General features: G+C 43.7%; 1 protein-coding gene across 1 annotated transcript; it reads left to right on the top strand.

Annotated features, from left to right (window-relative positions):
• Window positions 1-2,263: 2,263 nt before the first annotated feature.
• LOC146992320 (lipoamide acyltransferase component of branched-chain alpha-keto acid dehydrogenase complex, mitochondrial-like) lies at window positions 2,264-10,680 on the top strand. Its single transcript, XM_085790355.1, has 6 exons — window positions 2,264-2,822; window positions 4,532-4,698; window positions 4,812-4,889; window positions 9,124-9,315; window positions 9,404-9,475; window positions 10,513-10,680. The coding sequence occupies exons 1-6, from the start codon at window positions 2,429-2,431 to the stop codon at window positions 10,678-10,680; spliced, it is 1,071 nt and encodes a 356-aa protein (XP_085646481.1). The 5' UTR covers window positions 2,264-2,428.
• Window positions 10,681-18,080: the final 7,400 nt, after the last annotated feature.

The following is an 18,080-nucleotide window of genomic DNA, read 5'->3' as shown; positions in this document are numbered from 1 at the left end:
TGCAGCGGAGACACGGCCACTGAGAGGACTGAGTGACGGGACCGTTCCTGTAGGAACGCGCCTTTTAATGAATCAAACCAAACACCCTGAACAGCATGCTGAGTAGAGAGGGAGAGACGGCTGCAGCAGTTAAAACGAAAGCTCCTTGTCCCAGCATGTCGCCCACTCCGTCCGTGGCCGACGTCTTTTAAAACAGTGTTTCCCAACCTTGGGGTCGGGACCCCACGTGGGGTCGCTTGAAATTCAAATGAGGTCGCCTGAAATGTCTAGTAGCCTAATTGATGAATTAAAAAAAAATCTGACCAAGAAAGGTTAGGAACCACTGTTTGAAAAGACACTTGGGTTTTTTTGGAATGTACTTGCATAGATCTTTCAGCACTCACAATGGGCCGATATAAATGAAAAACTTTATTTAACTTCTAAAAAAAATAGCTTTGATGTAGCTAAGCTACTTTTTTTTTTTTTTTTTTTTTTTAAAGTATATATTTTTTGGCTTCTCATGCCTTTATTCGATAGGACAGTTGAGAGTGTGACAGGAAATGGGAGGCAGAGATGGGGGGAATGACATGCAGGATAGGGCCGTCCGACGCGGGATTCGAACCGGGGCCGCCTGCAGTGAGGACTATAGCCTCAACACATGGGGCGGCTGCTCTACCAACTGAGCTAAACACCGCCCCAAGCTAAGCTACTTTTGTCATTTTATTGTAGCGTAGCTTGCTACATTTCTCTGGTGGGTAGCTTCAGTGTAGTGAAGCTTCATTTCATGCAGAGTAACTTGTAGCTTAGCTCACTACATTTTCCAAGTAGCTTGGCCAACACTGTCTCACACACATACACACCACAGAGAAGCGCGCATGCATAACAGCAGCGCGTGTTGAAAGCGAAACTTAATACGGCGCGGTGCGTTCCCCCCCGACGATCGATCTGCTCGTCCCCCCCCCCCCGTCGACAGGTCAGACACCACCTTAACCAGTAGTCGAGTTGTAAAAAAAATTCAGGGGGGATGGTCAATTTTTTTCACCTTATTAAAAAAGGGGGGGGGGGGGTGTAATTCATGTAAATTATATAATAGAATTTATTATTATAAAATTAAAAATTATATATAAATATATATATTTTATTATTATTATGGAGCTTCTCCACTAGTACCAACTCAGCTGGGCTTTAATTGATTTGCCATCTTTATACAGCACTGTAGGGGTTTTGGATTTTTAACACATAAATAAGGCATTCTGGTGTACTCTGAGGAGAAAATAAAGGGAAAAGACAACATTGCTTCAGATAAAACATTTAAAAAAGCCCATTTAGTAGGACTACTGACTAAGGTTCCTTTCATTGTAATGACAAGAATGGCTAAAGTGTATGAAAGTGAACTCAGAACTGGTCTAGTGTGGAGCTGTGGCTGGAGAGCAAAAACAAAACTCTGACCGAGAATAGTCACTCCTCGCGCTCATAGACGTTAGAAAAATGTAAACACACTAACGTCAGCGGGTTGCAGCACCACGCCGGACCGGACCAGGCCGGTCCACTGACCCACCGGCGGTCTGCCCCTGCTGGCGCGAGTCGCCACGATTGCAGAAACTTCTCCCCTTTTCCGTGACTCGGAGCCGCTCGGAACGCGATCTATCGCTAGAGTTCAGATTGTCACCTTGGTTACCTGGCTGTTAACCAATAAAACACGGAGGAGGATTCTCGCTTCTACAACACTTCTCTCTGATTGGTCGTGGCGTCGTGCCTGTGTTGCATTCACTGTGACCGGGAAATTACAAAACTACCTTCTCAGTTAATGTGCGCTTCTGTTTAACTCCGTCTGAGAAAACATCCTGGACCTGGGCTATGTAAGAAATGTTCGGGGCTAGAGCCGGGAAGCCCAGGCCAGGCGACAGCCTGAATATAATTATACTTATGTCCAACATTTAATGTAAAAAGGGGATGGAGAGGGGGGATGGCATTTTTACAGGGGGGATGATTTTGATCATTTTTATTTCAGGGGGGATGCCATCCCCCCCCATCCCCCCTCAACTCGACTACTGACCTTAACTAACAAATTTTCTGGGGGAAACACTGCTATGACTATATATACATTCCTAGAAATGTTTAAATGTTTTGGGAGAAATTGTACCACTTTTTTTCCAGAAATTTCTCTACAATATTTCCAAAAATTCACACCATTGGCCCTAATTAGAATGTACATCAACTAAAAAAGTAACATTCTTCAGTCTCAGAACAAATATTTATGTATTTCTCATGTTTGCTTCAAAATTTTGTCCAATGGGGGTCCATCGTCTAATTTGTGCTTGATTATGGGTCCTTGATTTGAAAAAGTTTGAGAACCACTGTCCACTGATTTCTCACCGACTTCGTTGAAAACAAATGCACATGGAGGAGAGGAGGGTTAGAAACACAGAGGAAGAGACACCTAACACTTATGATCATTTATTATCCGATGTTACAAATTCAGGTTGAAGTTCTCCTAGAAAAAGCATTCAGACAAAAAAAAAACATGTCCAGATGTCCATTTCCAGCCTCGGCAGCTAAAGGGTTAACTGTGTTTTTACCGGCGTGTGCTCAGATCAAGCTCAGCGAGGTGGTGGGGACGGGACGGGACGGACGCATCCTGAAGGAGGACATCCTGAACTTCCTGGCCCGGCAGACCGGCGCCATCTTACCTCCCACTCCGTTCCAGGAGATCCACACTCCGGGTCCGGGTGCGATTCCCGCTGCCGCCGCCGCCGCCGCCGCCGCCCGGCCCGCCATCAAGCCCCCGCCCGCCATCCCCAGACCCGTGTTCACCGGGAAGGACGTGACCGAGCCCCTCAAAGGTCAGAGGTCATCTCAGCAGTCAGCAACGGGAAACTGTGACGTCAGTGCAGACTTTAGAGACTCTGAGATTATTGATGAGCTGATCAATCGATCACTTTGTTAGTTCTGGTGATTTAAAGGTATAGTACGTAGGAATTCCCCCCATCTAGCGGTGCGGTTGCATATCTGAACGTATCCTTGATGTTGCATTCAGGTGAAATGGGGCAGACGTCAGACAGACAACAGACGCTGCATGTAACAGGATAAACAAGCGTCTATGTAAACAAGTGGTCCGGCAGCACGAGGCAAAACAATACAGGCCTGACAATATGTTGCCATGGTGATGTGGTGTTGTTTTACCGTCTTTCTCTCGTGGAGTAAAATGACATCCGGTTGGTTTGCCGACGGCCGTCTGCCTGACTGCACCTGAATGCAACACCAGTGCCTCCGTCCTTCCTCACACTACACAGTGGTGACAGTTTTAACAGGCCGAGCCCACAGCTCCGCTCAGTTTCCGTGGTTACCTACGCTCACGCTGTCACTCAACGTAAAAAATGGCGCTGCAACATGGCCGCCTCGGTTCGGTGCGTCGCCCACTTATGTATTTGTAACGACTTGTAACAACTCATTCTAAGGTACCAGAAAGCTTTCATTTGTATGCGGCTGTGATTCCACTTCAGTGAAATGCGTATTTATGAAAGACAGATTTGATTTTTACTAATAAAAAGCCAAATAAGTTACATACTGGGGCTTTAAAGGGTGTAGGTTTAACCCAGAATTGCAGAAAAACCTGAACCTTTAGCCTTCAGTAGACTGTGAATACTGTTTTCCTTCTTTATGACCTTTGAGGTATCTCTAGTTGACCACAATTTTACTGATTTTAATTCATACGGGAAGCAAGTTGTTGCTAAAACTGGGAACTTTTAGTTAGGGGCATGGGGCAAAGACAGCGAGGCACTGTCCTCTGGCTTCTGCAAGACACAAGTCTCGTCTATTGGTGTATCATTCAACGTTTTGATAGGTCATATAGTTTTTGATCAGTCACTGTTCAATGACCATGACCATATTTGGAGAAGTGTTGAGATTATAATGGGTGTGTATTGCGCGGAATGTTCGTGCCAGAGTGGGTGACATCATCAGCTAGAGTGGGAGAAGTTGTCTGAAATTGTCTAAAATTTTCTCTTTCCCCACTGCTCACAGCCACAAATTACACTCTACACACATGATTTTTTCCACATTTGTAGACAAACGTGTCCTCTCTCTAACAATGTGTTCATCAAAGCAGAGAGACTTACAGAATTTAAACTGTGAGCCTCTCATTGCGGCCAGGTCCCTCCCTGTTCCTTATTGACTCTAATACAAAGATTTTCTGAGAGAAGCAGAAGGGACCCCTGTTTTAAACTCGCAAGTGTTTATAAAGTATTTACTATAGAAACACAAAAATCATACCAAAGTGTTCAGGAAGTCCTTACGACGACCACGGTCTGCTGTTTTTTCTGATAGCAGCTACCGTTCAGTCAGAATCAGCCCAAATATGAGACCAGCGCAGAGGCAGAAAATCACCCTTTTTCTCTACATTTCGTATGTTTGTGTCACTGAAAACGTCTGGCCCAGATAAAGTTCTTGGTTTGAAAATCTGTCCCAACTGAATTTGTAGTTGAATATCCCTTTAACAGCAGATCAGACCTGTTATGTGTCAGATAATCAGTAATCAGCTGTCATTGATCAGGTTTCCACAAAGCGATGGTGAAGACGATGACGGCCGCTCTGATGATCCCTCACTTCGGCTACTGTGACGAGGTCGACCTGAGCCGCCTGGTGGCGCTGCGGGCGGAGCTCCGGCCCCTCGCCGAGGGCCGGGGGGTCAAACTCAGCTTCATGCCCTTCTTCATCAAGGTACGGGTCTGAGAGGAGGGGCGAGGGGGCGGGGCTTGGCGGGGGCGACCTTGATGCTGATTGGTCACGTGATGTTTGATGCTGACGTTGATGCTGTGCTCTCATTGGCTCAGGCTGCCTCTCTGGGACTCCTGCACTTCCCCATCCTGAACTCCTCATTGGACCAGAGCTGTCAGAACATCACCTACAAGGTACGACCCGGACTGGACACTTTCTACATTGTAGATTCAAACTTTTTCTTTAAGACCCAGTTGTTTCAATCCGTTGTTTTGCCATCTAGGATCATGTAATCCATCTCTACCTTTACCCCAGTTGTTCAGAGCAGATACAAGCTTCTCTAGATGACCAAATCCAGATAATGAGTGTTTTAAATGTGTAAACAACAGGTAGAACAGCAGCATGGAGACACTCAGAGTGGATTTATTTGAAAATGGGATGTTTGTGTTGTTTTCTCTGCTGTTTGTTGTTTCTTCAATGTCGTTTAAACAGCCAGACCTCATCTGACCCGGAACTAGTGTTGTCACGATACCAACATGTTTTTCAATACTTTTCGATACTTTTCGGTACTTTTCCAAATAAAAAGAGAACACAAAAAATGTCATTATTGGCTTTATTTTAATAGAAAATCTTAGAACTATAATATATGCATCAGCATCAGTAAATAATCAGTAAATCAGTAAACAGTTACTGCTGCTGCAGGATTAAAATTGAAATTTCCATCTATATTAATCTGAACTCTTCCTAAGTTAAAACATTAGTGGTCTGTTTAAAAATGAATATCAACTTGTTTTCTTTGTATTATTTGAGGTCTGAAAACACGTCTGCATCTTTTTTTGTTATTTTGACCAGTTGTAATTTTTGGGAGAAATTGTTATCAGTAGTTTATAGAATGAAACACAAACGATCATTTTACTCAAACACACACCTATTGTTTCCCATACGTTGACCAGTGTGTGGTGCAGTGTCACAGAATCAAGACCAAGACACAAATTGATTCTGCACAGAGAGAGAGAACCGAGCATGCATGCCAGTGGTGTGCGGTAAAAATGAAACTTACCAACCAGCTGCGTTTCCTATTAATTAACGAGTCTGTGGCGGCCCGTCTCTCACGTGCGCGCTGGTGCACACACACACAAAGACGGGTCAAAGTTTCCTGATCCGACTAAACAGTTCTGATCAACACAAACTGAGGGTTTGATCCAGATTAAAACAGAGACTGGATCACGTGATCTGGTTTTAGTTTTTGCAATAACCCGTTTTCAAGGTTTTATCCGATCAAACTGGGCACTTTTAGTTAGGGCCACGGGGCAAAGACAGCGAGGCTCTGTCCTCTGACTTCTGCAAGACACAACTCTCGTTTATTGGTGTATTAATTCACGTTTTTCGATAGGTATTATAGTTTTTGATCAATCACTGTTTAATGACCATGATCATATTTGGAGAAGTGTTGTGATTATAATGGGTGTGTATTGCGCAGAATGTTCAGGCTAGCGTGGGTGACATCATTTTTCTCTTTCCACGCTGCTTTCAGCCACAAATTACACTCTACACACATGATTTTTTCCACATTTGTACACAAACGTGTCCTCTCTCTAACAATGTGTTCATCGAAGCAGAGAGACTTACAAAATTTAAACTGTGAGCCTCTCATTGCGGCCAGGTCTCTTCCTGCCGCCCATTGACTCTAATACAAAGAGAAGCAGGAGGGACCCCTGTTTATAACTTGCAAGTGTTTCCAAAATATTTACTGTAGAAACACCAAAATCATACCAAAGTGTTCAGGAAATCCTTACGACGACCACGGTCTGCTTCTTTTTCTGATAGGAGCTACCATTTGGTCAGAATAAGCCTAAATGTGAGACCAGTAGGGCTGACCTCCAAAAGTCAACTATTCGACGATTCGATTCGGAGGGGTCTGATTCGACTATGAACCTCGTAGTCGAATCTAACCAAGACTGTACCATTCTGACTATATGGGGGTGCCCACGGCTGCTGAGCATAAATTGTTACATAGAATGTCTTTTTTCGTTATAAAAAGACTATTTTGATACAAAATCTGCCTACTTTCTGTTAATAAAGAGTTCAAAATTATGTGTGCGTTTAAACGGTAGTCTTAGCTTCTTACTACGTATTAATAAATCACCCACTGCAGTTGCACAATCAAATGAGCGGAGGTTTTTTTTTTTTTTCAAATGAGTGGAGGTGAGCAGTAGGACCGTCAAAGTCACGGTACTCAGAAGTCACTGCAGAACACTCACTGAGTGGCAAAAAGACGAGAGGCAGAGCCGCCAAAGTTTAAAATCAAGGAAGTCTGACAGTCTAACTTTGTCAACATTTATCATGCATGACCTGACAGAACAGCAAAACATTGTGAGGATACATCTGACTTTGACCGAGTTACATTCAAGAACCTGCTTTCAATCACGGAAAATAAATTAACTCCAGCGGTGATTTTTTTTTTCTCGATGGATCAGCTGTTTACCGTTTTCAAGTGTCAATAGTTCTGATGGTTAGACAGATGAATTAGTCCCTAACACATCCTAAAGTTTGACATGTCAGAGTTTTTCAGAAGAGGAACTTGTTTTTTTTCCGACTTCCGAGTTGTAATGAACGCACCATGCGTGTCGGGAGTCACAGCTGTAATCTCGTCCCTCTGCAGCCTGTCTGTCTCTCTGCCGGTGCCGCGGTCACACTGTGTGTGTTACAGGATTGATTAACGTAATGTACGGATTGTCGAGTCCTTCTGACCTCAGTTTGTTTTGATACTACATGTTTTACCCGGTTTCTCTGTGTCCACGACCACCGCTATCCTTCACCACGTTGAGGGATGTTTGATTTGCCACTCACAGTCCGAGCAAAAGGAGCGTTGTCCAGGGCAACGTAACATACAGTAAACGCATACCCTGGCTCACAATGCCTACTAAAAATCATCCAAAGTGTGGAAAATAAATAAAGGTATTTGTTTTACACCTACCATATTTTTGGGGTGTTTTAGCTCTTTTGTTTGAAACGGGAAAAAGTTGCAAATTTGCTGCTATCTAAAAAAAAAAAAAAGGTTTGACGATCAGTCGACTACGGCAAAATCTGACGAATCAGATTCGACTATGAAAATCCTTAGTCGAAAACAGCCCTAGAGACCAGCGCAGAGGCAGAAAATAACCCTTTTTCTCTACATTTGAAGAGTTCTTTTCCAAAACGCTATAAATCCATTTTAATAGTTTTCCAGAAAATGACATTTTTTACCTAGACCCACCCATTTTGTTAATATTCAATTTATCCTGTTAAAATGATTGTTGGCTCAGTCTGGACATGTTGAACAATGATTATTAAATCAAACAACAATATTGTTGATTAAAAACTCAAAGTTTATTTTATTTTTTCTCAAAACGCTATAAATCCACATTTAAAAAAACAAAAATTGATGGTTTCTGTCTTGAAAAACCAACCAACATGACATGAGAACATCACTGAGGTGCTGCGTGTCTCTGTGTGTGTGTGTGTGTGTGTGTGTGTGTGTGTGCGTGTGTGTGTGTGTGTGTGTGTGTGCGCGCGTGCACGTCGGGGGGAGGGAGGGGGGCGGTAATGATGTCTGTCTCTTTACATGTTAAACAAAGAGAACTATGGACTATGGAAGTTTTAATAGTCAAAATACAGACGCTATCATGACGTGAGCACATGTTGCTGTAAACAAAACTACGTCTTTGCTGTAAAAAAAAAAAAAAAAAAAATCGATCGTTGATACGGAGGACACGCGGCGTTACAGGCGGGGGCGGGGCTCGTACGGTATGTGGGGGCTGTGGGGGTATACTTAACGGCACAGTGTCCACCACATAAACAGATACAGTAATTAACACAGAACCCAGAAACTACTGAATGAATGACTGAAAACAGACCTGGGTTCAGAGCACCGCCATGTTGGACTGCATGGAGCTGCTCATAGAATTCTGAGAGAGGGAGGAGACGTCGCGTTTTGGCTGAAAATAGACTTGGCGCTTATCGCGGTTTGGAGGGAAACTGCATCTTGCGGTGCCTTTTAAACAGGGAAATGTAGCGATTTGACGTGATACGTTGATGGAGCAGTGTAATAGGCTCAGTACACAGCAAAATGGCGTGACAAACTCATTTTTTTTAAATTTGGCGTTTATCGCGTTTTGGAAAAGAGCTCTTCATTTCGTATGTTTGTGTCACTGAAAACATCTGGCCCAGATAAAAAAGTTCTTGGTTTGAAAGTCTGTCCCAACTGAATTTGTAGCTGAATATCCCTTTAACAGCAGATCAGACCTGTTATGTGTCAGATAATCATTAATCAGTTGTCATTGATCAGGTTTCCCAGAATCCGATCAGATCACTGGGTCTGGATCAGTCTGACCCGGTTACTTCACATCATTTATATCTAATCACCTTGGTGTGTCTCTTTGCCCTCAGGCGTCTCACAACATCGGGCTGGCGATGGACACGAGTCAGGGTCTGCTGGTGCCCAACGTGAAGAACGTGCAGCTGCTCAGCGTGTTCGACATCGCCCAGGAGCTGAACCGGCTGCAGACGCTCGGCGCCGTGGGGCAGCTGGGAACGTCGGAGCTGACGGGGGGAACGTTCACCCTGTCCAACATCGGATCCGTGAGTCCAGACGCCGCCGCTCTGAGGACGGAGACGGACTCTAGACCCGCTCTAACCACAACCTGTTTCCTCTGTGTGTGTGTTGTAGATCGGAGGGACGTACGCCAAACCAGTCATCCTCCCTCCTGAGGTCGCCATCGGAGCGCTGGGGAAAATGCAGGTGAGTTCCAGAATTTCCCACGGCCCATGAACACACCACAGAGGTCAAGGTACTTAGATAAGCCAAGCCCCGCCCCCTTCCTGTGTGTGTGTGCAGGGTATATAATAAAAAAAGAAAGAAAGGTAATTAGAGATTAAAGGGATAGTTCAACATTTTGTCAAATTGGCCCATTGCCATAATCCAGAGCAGAGCTGCGAGCTGCTCAGAGCTACGCTACGGAGGCTCATTATGGGATTTCTTGGTTTCCCTCATCAAACTCATCAAATACACAATCCAACAACTCCACAACGCTCTGGCGGACAAGTTGTGAGCTGCACATTCACCACGCTATGAGATAATAACACAACGTTACCACACAGAGTTGTTTTAGAGGGAAATACAGAGACTGTTGATGAAAAACTGTCCCTGAAGGCAACGCGCATCAGTGGTTTTGCATGAATTTACCTCCGTCCAATCAGGAATCACAAAAACCACGCCCCCATTGCTCGACTCCAGCGTGTGCTTCATTGCAGCTGGAGACTGTTGTATGTATTGCACCACAAGCAGAGCGATTGATATAACAGAGGGGCTACAGCAGGCTGCCGCTATCATGTTCTTCTATGGGACAGACAGCACTGAGCTTGCTTTTGAATGGTAAAATATTAAAAAATAAACCCTATAAGGTACATTTACAACTGTTAACTGAATTATTGTACATCAATGTCAGTTCTCAAACAAAAGACAAAATCTTTTTGCTTCATGGTTTTATTTGTCACTCCGAATTGAAGATTAGCCTGCCCTACAGTAAAAATGGCATAAAATAAAGAGTAAAGCAATATATTAAGTGGTAATATATGTATTTAAGCATCAAAGATGTTCAATCAAACCAACAACGTTCAAAACACACAGCCATTCTCACAAGTATAAAGTCCGCTAGCTTAATGCTAACGTATAATGTAAAACCTCATAGACGGGCTAACAGAAATTAGCATCGCATTTCGTGGCAACCGACTAATTTCTGACACTGTGTGTGTGTGTGTGTGTGTGTGTGCTCTCAGGTGCTGCCCCGGTTCGGCGCCGGCGGTCAGGTGGTCCCGGCTCACATCATGGCGGTCAGCTGGTCGGCGGATCACCGCATCATCGACGGCGCCACCATGTGCCGCTTCTCCAACCTGTGGCGGGAATACCTGGAGAACCCGGCCAGCATGGTGCTGGACCTCAAGTGACCGGACCCGACCGGATGGAACCGGATGGAACCGGATGGAACCGGATGGAACCGGACCGCCAACACTAACACACCTTCACCTCTCCCCCTTCGCCGCCATCGCCACCGCCACCGCTGCTGCTGCTGCTGCCTTCATCATCATCATCATCTTCTCTTTCTTCTTTTCTCTCATTTCCTTGTTGCCTTTGAGCGAGTTGCGGCGGCGGCGCGATGCGGCGGGGGAGGGGCCAGCCTGTCAATCATGTCGTTTCCATGACAACCACTCATTCACTCACTCACCCCCTTACTCTCTCACTCTCTCTCTCACTCTCTCTCTCTCGGTTGGAGGTTTAGAGGTTTTTGTAGTTTTTTGGTCCAAGTTGAACCAGGGTTCAGCTCTTCAGGTGCTGGTGGTCTGGGTCTGGATTCTCTTTGCTGGGGGGTCGGGGAGGGGGGTGTGTGTGTGTGTAGGTGTGTGTGTGTGTGTGTGTGTGTGTGTGTGTGTGTGTCATCAATAATTCATCAGTTCATTGATCAGTTTGGACTCTGTTATCCTGGACCGGACCAGTTTTGTTGTTTTTTTTCTATTTGGAAAATTAATCCTAATAATAATAATTTTAATCGGTGAAACTTTTAATTTGAAAATCACAGGAAGTGAGACTGAACCAGTGTGTGTGTGTGTGTGTGAGAGTGTGAGAGAGATCCAGAACCAGAGTCTGATTGGGGGGGAGGGGGGGGCAGAACTGGGTCCTGAGACCTGAGACCCGGGTTCACCAGAGTCCAGTTCCATCAGTTCGATCCAGATCAGATGAACCCGTCTGGGATCTGGTCCAGTTTAAAGTGGTTTTCTGAGTCCTGAACCAGGACCAACCGCTCTGTGAAAGGTCCACAAAGTCTCCGCTGATCATCAGGACCAGAACTTCACATGGTTCTGGTTCTGGTCCCGGTCCTGGTCCTGGTCCTGGCCCGATCTGGTCCTGACTGACTGAACTGTGTGTAAATGAACCAGTGGACCTGCTGCTGGTTCTGGTTCTGGACCCGTCTGACTGTTACTGTTCCTCCAGCTCCTGAGGGGAAGACCTGGTTCTGGTTCTGGTTCTGGTCCTGGTTCTGGTCCTGGTCCTGGTTCTGGTCCTGGTTCTGTAGCTGCTAAGTGCCCCCCCCCCCTCTCTCCCCTCTCCCCTCCCCTCCCCTCCCCCCACCAGCTGCTCCCTGACCTGGTTCTGGCTCTGGTCCTGGTCCCGGTCCCGGTCCCGGTCCTGGTCCCGGTCCCGACGTCTTCCTCTGGGCTGCTGGGTAACGATGGTGTCGTAGTTTTTTTTTTTTTTTTTTGATACTGACCTTTATTTTGTCTATTTTGTTTTGTTTTGTTTTGTTTCATGTGTTGAAATGTTTGTTGTTTGTTGTTTGTTGTTTGTTGACGCTGTCGTGGTTTTGTGTTGGGGATGTGGATCTGGATCAGGACTCTTGGACCTGGTTCTGGTCCTGGTTCTGGTTCTGGTCCGACTCATAAACTGTGAAGTGTCTGAACCCTGGTCAAACAAGAAAAAAGAAAAAAAAAGAAAAAAAAAAAAACTCAATAAAGTTGAAGTGAACCAAGTCTGAGTCGTTTGTGGTGAGTTCAGTTTCCTCAGAGAACGTGGGAGAAGTCACTTTCTGGTCCTGGACCCAGTTGTTACAAAGGGTTAAAAACTGACTGGATTTTGGATCATTGATCAGATCAAATCTTGAAAATGGATCAAACCTTCATCAGTTTGTGTCGTTCAGAGCTTTTTAGTCGGATCAGGAAAACGTTGATCCAGAACATCAGGATTATTCTGATCCCAGCAGTTTGGTGGATTCAGGAACAAAATGGGATTTAAATTAAATGTTATCTGGTCAAATAAACAACATTTATAATGTAGAATATATAAAGTTTTGATTATTTCACAATTAAAGAACTTTTCCCCAACTATTAGCAAATTCAATGAGATTTGAAGTTTAAATTTGAAACACATGGGGAAATGTTCCCAATGTATTTGACTGATGTACTGTATATTTGCATTTTTAAAATCTATTTAAACAGCCAGACCAGATGAGATCATTTCTGGCTGTTTAAAAAACACTGAAGAAACAAAAAACCAATCCAACAAAGTATAAATGAAACAATAATGTATTTCAATGAAAAAAACATTTTTTTAATTGCTTTATATATATATACGGTATATATATATAATTATATACAGAACAATACAATTCTCTTTCTCTTTCTTGTTTTTGTTTTGTAGTTTTATTGAGATTTTTGGGGATTATTCTGTTATATGTATTTTAGTGATTATGTATGTAGTTGGTATATTTGTGTTTAATTTTTGTATGGTGTTATTTATTTGAGTCTGATGTAAAGGATTTATATCCTGTATCAGATGTTTTTCATTAAAATTAAATTAAATTTCATTAAATACATTTTTTGCCAGGGGTAATAGTTACAGGGTATCCGCGGGGTCTTAAAAAGTCAAAAATTTGAAAATCTAAATTTTAGGCCTTAAAATGTCTTAAATTTGTTGAATTATTGTGTTCAAGTCTTAAATAATTTTAGACAGGTCTTAAATGTTCTTATGCCCACCATGGGCGAGCATTTCACTCGCATTTGCCCCTAAAAAAAAATACATGTGTGAACCGGGAAAATCACAAAAACAGAAAGAGCACAACCTGCGATTGGTCAAAAACTACAAATCCCACAATTCTCTGGCCTCAACAATAACAGTAGTTAGTGTAAGTAAGGGAGAGTGGAGCTGTCGGTGAAAAGAGGAAACAACGCCACGTCTGGTCCTGTTCTATGTTGTCCGTTCACACCGTCACCGTTTATTCGTTACGTCCGCGGTGTAAAAGGCCGTGACGCAAAGACGCGATTAGGCGCGAGACGCGATTAGGCGCGAGACGCGGTATACGCGACTTTTTTTTTTGCGACGCAATACACGCGATTCTTTTATGGCGACGGGACCATCGCGTCTTCGTCTAGGAACGCTTTTTTTTTCGCGCGAGCTTTGACGCGCGACCAAACGCGAGATACGCGATTTGACGCTCGTTTTGACTCGTGTAAAAAAAAAAATCATTTTCACTACAACATTTTTTATTTTTATTTTTTCAAAGGAGGTTAAATCGAAAGCAACTGGACTTAGTTATTTGTCTGAAGACGTTTCACCTTCATCCAAGAGGCTTCATCAGTTCTACGCATCTGACCAGGCTGGGACTGGTCCAACTGGTCTGGAGACTCAGTATAAGTCCGGTTGCTGAGACTTTAGAGTCAAAGAGGAGCAGTGCGTCTGCGTCGCTGTGTCGGACTGTTTGGATTTAATGAAGAAGCTGCACGGTGTCCTCCCGTATTTTACCTGGGTCGCTACCGGAGCTTGATAAATGGAGAGAAAAAACAAACGCCAGGCGCACGTCGCGGTGGAACCGAGAACAGCTGAGTTTTCCTCCTCCAGCTGAACAGCTGATCTGTGATCTGTGGTGAAGACGTACAGAGACCTGCCACTGTGTCACGGTGCATTAATATAAACTTCAACCTCAGAGCTGTCTGTCCTCAGACTGTCCTGACTGTCCCTGAACACCACACAGAGACAACATGGAGCTGTGTGAGGTTGAGTTTTATTTATCATGATAATTAATACATACTTAGTAACAAGCCTGTAAGTTCAACACATCAGTATGCTACTGTGATTTAACTAGCCTAGTTAAATAAAAAGATGTAGTTTAATTAGTCTAGTACGAAGAGGGGGGTATCATGCACCCCCCGGAAATATACTTCTAACCAGTGTTTCTAGATTGGAAAAAATGTGTAGAAAATGATGAGCTATGTTAAAAAGTTGTCAGAATGTCCCATGTATCATTTTTATGCAAATTAGTGCCGCCATTATCGAAAAAACCTAATTTCACTATATCTCAGCCAATACTGCAGATATCTGAACAAATAAGGTGTCTAGACCCATGTTTTGGGGGTCAGAGATCACAATAAAACTATTCATAAAGTGATCACATGTTGGTGGCATGCTAGTAAGCAAACCTAACCCTTTTACCAATTACAAGACGCCAATAAGGTGTCTAGACAGAGGTTGTTGTGTGTTTAACCAAGGTTTATTTGGATCAAACATCATAATAGAACTCTTCTTGATGTGACCACTCAAGTAAATGGTTCTCCACTATGCATCACTCATCATCGTTTTCACTGAAATCATCAGAGTTAAACTCATCCTCTCCTTCCTCTTTCTCCTCCTCTTCCTGTTCATGCTCTCCAGTGTCATGGGGATCAACCAGTGAAGTTGGTAGGATAGGACCACAGGACCACACCGGTTTCAACACTCCTTCATCAGTCTTCATCCATCCCTCATCATAGGGTTTTGGTTTTTCCAGAATAGGTTCATCAGCTCACCTGTACAAGTCAACACGGTAGTTCACACGTCAGGCATGTGGCTTCAGAGCAGAGTGGCATGGAGGAAGGCCAGCCAGGTCAACCTTAGACTTGTAAGTGAGTTTCCTGTCCTCCCCCACCATGTTGCGTAGCAACTTGGCAGGGACAACATCCACTGAAGACTCACAACTCTGTCCAGACATCAGACAGGTGAATTGCTCCAACTGCCTCAGCATCTCAGGCTTGACACTCTAGCAGTCACTGAGTTGACTGAATACGTGAAATCGGGGATTCTTCTTCAAGGGCCCCACCTTCCTTCTCCCTTTGATGGCACTGGTACAGTCTTCTCTACTGAACACATAGAACCCAAGAAGAGTGGTGCGGTAGTCTTCTCCCAGGGATTCTGCAGTACTACTACTGCCTGGCTTCTGGTGCACCTGTCCCCACTGATGTTGAGATGGATGTGTTACAGTACGAGCAGAAGCTGTGGGCAAGGCTGCTAAAGCTGACTTCATCAGACCCCTACAGTGTGAAGATCCAGGAAGCTTCTCAACATCTCCGAGCTGCAGAATCCCTGGGAGAAGACTACCACACCACTCTTCTTGGGTTCTATGTGTTCATATCAGTGGAGAAGACTGTACCAGTGCCATGTATATATTTTTGGCTTTTTCATGCCTTCATTTGACAGTACAGTTGAGAGAGACAGGAAATAGGGAGGCAGAGAGGGGGGGAATGACACGCAGCAAAGGGCCGTCCGATGTGGGATTCAAACCAGGGCCGCCTGCACGAGGAACATAGCCTCAATATATGGGGCGCCTGCTTAACCCACTGCGCCACTCGACACCCCGGAAGGTGGGGCCCTTGAAGAAGAATCCCAGGTTTCACGTATTCAGTCAACTCAGTGACTGCTAGAGTGTCAAGCCTGAGATGCTGAGGCAGTTGGAGCAATTCACCTGTCTGACGCCTGGACAGAGTTGTGAGTCTTCAGTGGATGCTGTCCGTGCCAAGTTGCTACGCAACATGGTGGGGGAGGACAAGAAACTCACTTGCAAGTCTAAGGTTGACCTGGCTGGCCTTCCTCCGTGCCACTCTGCTCTGAAGCCACATGCCTGCAGCCTGACGTGTGAACTACTATGTCGCCTTGTACTAGCGAGCTGATGAACCTATTCTGGAAAAACCAAAACCCTATGATGAGGGGCAGGGATGGATGAAGACTGATGAAGGAGTGTTGAAACCGGTGTGGTCCTGTGGTCCTATCCTACCAACTTCACTGGTTGATCCCCGTGACACTGGAGAGCATGAACAGGAAGAGGAGGAGAAAGAGGAAGGAGAGGATGAGTTTAACTCTGATGATTTCAGTGAAAACGATGATGAGTGATGCATAGTGGAGAACCATTTACTTGACTGTTTATCTGGCATGGGAAAGAGAAGAGTGGTCACATCAAGAAGAGTTCTATTATGATGTTTGATCCAAATAAACCTTGGTTAAACACACAACAACCTCTGTCTAGACACCTTATTTGGTATCTCCAATATTGGCGTCTTGTAATTGGTAAAAGGGTTAGGTTTGCTTACTAGCATGCCACCAACATGTGATCACTTTATGAATAGTTTTATTGTGATCTCTGACCCCAAAACATGGGTCTAGACACCTTATTTGTTCAGATATCTGCAGTATTGGCTGAGATATAGTGAAATTAGGTTTTTTCGATAATGGCGGCACTAATTTGCATAAAAATGATACATGGGACATTCTGACAACTTTTTAACATAGCTCATCATTTTCTACACATTTTTTCCAATCTAGAAACACTGGTTAGAAGTATATTTCCGGGGGGTGCATGATACCCCCCTCTTCGTACTAGACTATGACTCTCATCTGTCAGAATGTGCCTGCTGTAAAGGATAATCATAGCTGAAAATCACAGGTTATTATGTCTGTTCTGATTTTACAAGCCAATGTGTGACTGTGTGTGTGTGTGTGTGTGTGTGTGTGTGTGTGTGTGTGTGTGTGTGTGTGTGTGTGTGTGACTTAAGTTAAATATCCTTTTTTTCCCCCCTCTTTTCTTTATTTTCAAACTGTTGCTAATTTTCCTTTTTTGTTCTCTAAATTGCAGTCCAAAATCTGGATCAGGCCGTTTCCCGGTACAAGAAAATTCTCTGGCCGTTTGGTCTGCTGCTTTCAAGCGTGTTGGGATGGACCGGAACACTGCTCCAACCGCAGAGAGCTGCCCCCAGCAAATATAAGGAACTGACTTAATTTTTTGATACAGAAAAAAACAAATTAAATAGGCTACAGAAGGATTTTTTTCAAAGAATTATTTGCTGAACTTAAACTTCTGTGATCCACTGTTGGCGTTTTTATTCTGCCATGCTTACCCTTGTTTTACATCAACAGAACAGTTACAATATGTTGGGAAGTTGCAATAAATACAATGCAATATGAACTATCCCTTTGTGTTGTGTCTCTCCTTGGTCTGTTAAGATAACCAAGACTTTTATGAGTCTTGAGGCATTGCAGCCTTAATATCTCATTTGTAAATGCTCTATAAGGCATAGATAGTGCCCACTTTAGATGAGCTCACACAAAATACTTAATTAACAAGTAGTAAGTGCTTTGTAACTGCCTGAATTCATGAATTCCTGCATTAATAACTGTTTATAAGTCATCCATTGGAAATGAAATTTGTGAGTTTTTATAAATCATTTACTAACACTCACTAACCATTCATACTGAACGCGTAAGAGCGCTTGGAAATGCTGAATCCATCATTTATATAGATGAGCTTATTAATGAAGAGTAAAACATTTACAACTGTGATTGTAAACCACTTACTAATGAGTATTTACGTCAGAAACATGCTTTATAAATGATGAATTCAGTGTTTACTAATCCATAACTACTGTGCTTATCAATGATGAGTAAAACATTTATAACTATGTTTACTAACTACATACTAATGAGTATTCATGTGTTATAAATGATGAATTCAATATTTATTAATGCTTAACTAATGCTTAATAGTGTGTACTCA

Source organism: Trachurus japonicus, chromosome 1, assembly GCF_045865225.1.
Source record: "Trachurus japonicus isolate A0001 chromosome 1, Traja_1.0".
Lineage (NCBI taxonomy): Eukaryota > Metazoa > Chordata > Actinopteri > Carangiformes > Carangidae > Trachurus > Trachurus japonicus.
Note: the sequence above shows the minus strand (reverse complement) of the source record. Positions and strands in the feature narration are given on the sequence as shown.

Coding starts and splice junctions, on each gene's coding strand:
- LOC146992320 (XM_085790355.1), top strand. CDS start 2,429: ATGATCATTTATTATCCGATGTTACAAATTCAGGTTGAAGTTCTCCTA. Junction 4,699..4,811: donor TCATGCCCTTCTTCATCAAG/GTACGGGTCTGA, acceptor TCATTGGCTCAG/GCTGCCTCTCTGGGACTCCT. Junction 9,476..10,512: donor GAGCGCTGGGGAAAATGCAG/GTGAGTTCCAGA, acceptor GTGTGCTCTCAG/GTGCTGCCCCGGTTCGGCGC.